Source organism: Myotis brandtii, unplaced genomic scaffold (genome assembly GCF_000412655.1).
Source record: "Myotis brandtii unplaced genomic scaffold, ASM41265v1 scaffold215, whole genome shotgun sequence".
Classification (NCBI taxonomy): domain Eukaryota; kingdom Metazoa; phylum Chordata; class Mammalia; order Chiroptera; family Vespertilionidae; genus Myotis; species Myotis brandtii.
Window position 1 is genome coordinate 199,824 of NW_005358043.1, and position 4,117 is coordinate 203,940.

General features: G+C 36.5%; 1 protein-coding gene across 1 annotated transcript in view; it reads right to left on the reverse strand.

Annotated features, from left to right (window-relative positions):
* Window positions 1–4,117, reverse strand: part of MYO3A (myosin IIIA) — a 221,813-nt gene that overhangs the window by 115,833 nt on the left and 101,863 nt on the right. The window contains exons 10-12 of the mRNA XM_005865858.2: window positions 3,090–3,206; window positions 1,755–1,859; window positions 1,566–1,649 (exon numbers count right to left, since the gene is read on the reverse strand). Coding sequence (XP_005865920.1) covers window positions 1,566–1,649; window positions 1,755–1,859; window positions 3,090–3,206 — 306 coding nt within the window. The remainder of the gene's footprint in view (window positions 1–1,565; window positions 1,650–1,754; window positions 1,860–3,089; window positions 3,207–4,117) is intronic.

The window sequence follows — 4,117 nt, forward strand, 5'->3', positions numbered from 1 at the left end:
CATATAAATTGAGTCATTCAATATGTACTCTTCTGAACCTGGCTTCTTTGAATTAGCATAATGCACCTGAAATTTATCCAAATCTCATCTAATAAGATTCATACATTGCTTGTAACAGTGTTTTTTATTTTTGCTTTTTTCATTGATTTTAGAAAGAGAGAGAAAGGAGAGAGAGAGAGAGAGAGAGAGAGAGAGAGAGAGAGAGGCTTGTTCCATTTATTTATAAGTTCATTGGCTGATTCTTGTATGTGCCCTAACCAGGAATCGAACCTGCAACCTTGGAATATAGGGACGATGCTCTAACCAACTGAGTTTCCTGGCTGGCCAGGTATGTAACAGTATTCTTTCATTTGTTTTTTTAATTATTTGATTTCTTATTATTGAGTCTTAAGAGTTTTTAAACATATATCTTAAGGATACAGTCTTTTATTAGATATGTGACGTGCAAATAGTTTCTTTGAGTCTGTAGCTTGTGGTTTCACTTTCATAACAATGTCATTCAGAGAACAGAAATTCTTAATTTTGGCAAAATCCAATTTTTTCCTTTATGGGTTATGCTTTTTATTATATCTAACAACTATTGCAGCTTCACAGTAAGTCTCAAAATCAGGTAATATCAACCCCCAATTTTGTTCTTTTTGGAAATTATTTGCTTACTATAGATCATCTGCCTTTCCATATAAATTTTTGTTTCAGCTTGTCAATCTCTACCAAAAAAAATCCTGTTGGGATTTTTATTATAATTGATTTGAATATACAGATCAATTTGTGGAAAACTGACATGTCAATAACATGGAGACTTTTTATCCATGAACATGGTAAATCTCTCCACTGATTTAGGTCTTTTTTATTTCTTTTACCAACTTTTTCTACTTTTTTTTTTAAAATATATTTTATTGTTTTATAGGGGTTAGACTGAAATAGTTCACAGAGAGTTAGAAACATTGATGAGAGAGATCGATCAGCTGCCTCCTACATGCCCCCTACTGGGGATGTGCCCGCAACCAAGGTACATGCCCTTGACCGAAATCGAACCTGGGACCCTTGAGTCCGCAGGCCGACGCTCTATCCATTGAGCCAAACCGGTTCGGCATTTTTTCTACTTTTCAGAATACAACTCTTGCATATGTTTTATAGGGGTTAGACTGAAATAGTTCATGTGTTTTGGTGCAATTGCAAATTTAAAATGTCAATTTCTAGTTGATAATTGCTGGTATGTATGTATAATATATAAATACAATTGATTTTTGTAATATTGACTCCTCTTTAATGTGCTAGTAAGAAAAGGAGAGAAAGTAAATAAAGCATTCAGTGAGTGTATTGAGGCTAAAAAAAGAAAATCACATTTATAAAGCTTTGCAACTAAGAGGGAGATAAGTTAGAATATCTTCAAAACAGAGCATATGCTTTTTAGTATATTGTTTGTTATATTTTAAATTCACAAAGGATAACAATTGTGTTTTATGATTTTATTATTAAACTACTGAATATTAATCTAATCAGTTATATTACACTCTGATATGTAACAAATATTTCTATTAGGACAGATAAAAAATCAACTGTACCTTTCCGAGCACTGTCAGCTGCTGAACTAAAAGATGAGCACTTTCCGTCTTTCCAGCACCACTTTCCCCAGAAATAACAATGCACTGTACAGTGAGACAAGGAAACTGTAAGAAGACTTTATCCTTACATCATTCAGCTGACACACAAGAAGCTAATAGGGGAGTTTCTAAAAACGTGAGACTCCTTACCTGATCTGAATTATATGTTACCATCGACTGGTAGCCTAAGTCAGCCACTGCAAAAATGTGAGGAGGGTTGGCAGTTCTCTTTGCTCCAATATAGAGTTTGGAATGCTAAGGATTTAAAAAATCACATTTTATAAAGCTTTTTTTGTTTGTTTGTTTCATCCCTAGATTATTTACAGGTACAGCTCCAATTTTTAAAGCACAACATAAGCAAAAATAGAGTTTCATACCACCAAATCATTATACACATTTTACACGCACACTTAGATATATGCAGAATTCATGCAAAATTATGTAGAATAAAAAAGTCTGACACTAAATAGCCCAGAAATATGATAGCACAATATGCTATAACATCACTCTGGCAGTAGTATTTGAAAGAAGACTCTTGGTAGTGCATAACACTCCAAAACAGAAGTTAAGGTTTAAAAATATTATTATTTCTTTAAGTAAAAAGATAATTTACAAGACAATAGGGATCATTTTGTTGACTATTCCTTGGATATAATAATGTCTGAAATATGCTCACCACTTTTTTTTTCTTTCACATCATTTTACATACATTCTCTCACTTGATTTGTCCAAGATCATATAGTTAATTGATAGCAGAATTTGCACTAAAGCCCAAATTACCTGAAACTCAGGTCAAGGTTCACATATTTACCATTCTTCTTGTAAATTTTAAAGTCATAGGGGATGACAGAATTATGTATTTTTCACATATAAAAAATAACTCTTAGGCACAGTATGAAATAATTTTTTGGAGTACACAAATAGTTAGAAGATAATGGGTCCAATTAAAAATGGCCTCATTTAATTCCAGAATACTATTCTATACTTAAACCATTAGGGGTTGAAAAAATGGATAATTATATATTCATAGTCATACAACTCACATGGTCTGATATTAAAAACGAATCAGTATGTCCAAAGAATTTGTAAACTCACAATTACAAGTGTTATAGCCATTAAGTATATTACCTATATAAATAATGTAATTATATCTTTAATTCTCCGATGCTTGGATCAGAGGTAGATATTGAGCAGACACTTTTTTAGATACCTGTGTATTGTTATGATACACAGTATAGCCTAGTTATCAATAACTGTAAGTAAGTAACATTCTGCCACATACTTTTGGGGAAAGAAAGACCACATATAGCATCCAGATTAATAATTCATCTTCTATTTTTCCCTATCTCTATGCTGTATAATAATTATTTAACTGTTTATTCAAGGTAATGAATAAAATGTTCCTTGGAATAATTTAAATTAATTTCAATATCTGAATAGTATAATTATTAGTACAAATAAGAGAATGCAAAGCACACAACATACCTCTTTGGAATAAAGACCCAGACTCTGGAAAGGGTTAAGAGCAAGGAGTATGTCTCCCACATAGATATAAATCTGATCTCTGGAATAACACTTCTCAAGTTGCTCAGAGACTGTATGCTATAATAAAATAAAAACAATTTATTTTTCTTAAAAACCATTTATGGTCAATTACAATGTAAAAAACAAACAATAATAAATAAAATATTTGGAATCTGGGTCAAGGCTCTAGAAAGAAATAGACAGATTGACAGTAAGATGTGTAACATTTGGTCAGCAACCACCCTTTCACTGGACAGGCATTTTCTTTGGTTCTGAGAGCCATAGAGGGATGTCATTGTTACCTGTGTTTTTCCAAAGGGAAAGTTTGATATTGCAGAGATATTATATAAACTAGTGGCCTGGTGCTTGGATTCGTGCACTGGTGGGGGGCATGGCCTGCAGGGATCTGCCGCTGTGGGAGCGCACTGACCACCAGGGGGCAGCTCGCACATTGAGCGTCTGCCCCCTGGTGGTCAGTGAGTGTCATAGGACTTATATATATATATATAGACTAGTGGCCCAGTGCACGAAATTTGTGCATGGGGGAGGGGGTGTTCCTCAGCCCAGCCTGCACCCTCTCCAATCTGGGACCCCTCGAAGGATGTCCTACTGCCGGTTTACAGGGATCAGGCCTAAAGTGGCAGTCAGACATCCCTCTTGCAATCCAGGACTGCTGGCTCCTAACTGCTCACCTGCCTGCCTGCCTGCCTGATTGCCCCTAACCACTCTGCCTGCTGGCCTGCTCGCCCCCAACTGCCCCCCTTGCTGGCCTGCTCGTCTCTACTTTCCCTCCCCACTGTCCTGCTTACTCCAAACTGCCCCCCCCCGCTGTCCTGATCACCTCCAACTGACCCCCACTGATGACCTGCTTGCCCCCAACTGGCCCCCCTGATGGTCTGCTTACCCCCAATGGCCTCACCCCCCACCAGCCTGATCACCCACAACTGCCCTCCCCTCTTGGCCTGTAATCACCTCTACCTCGGCCCCGC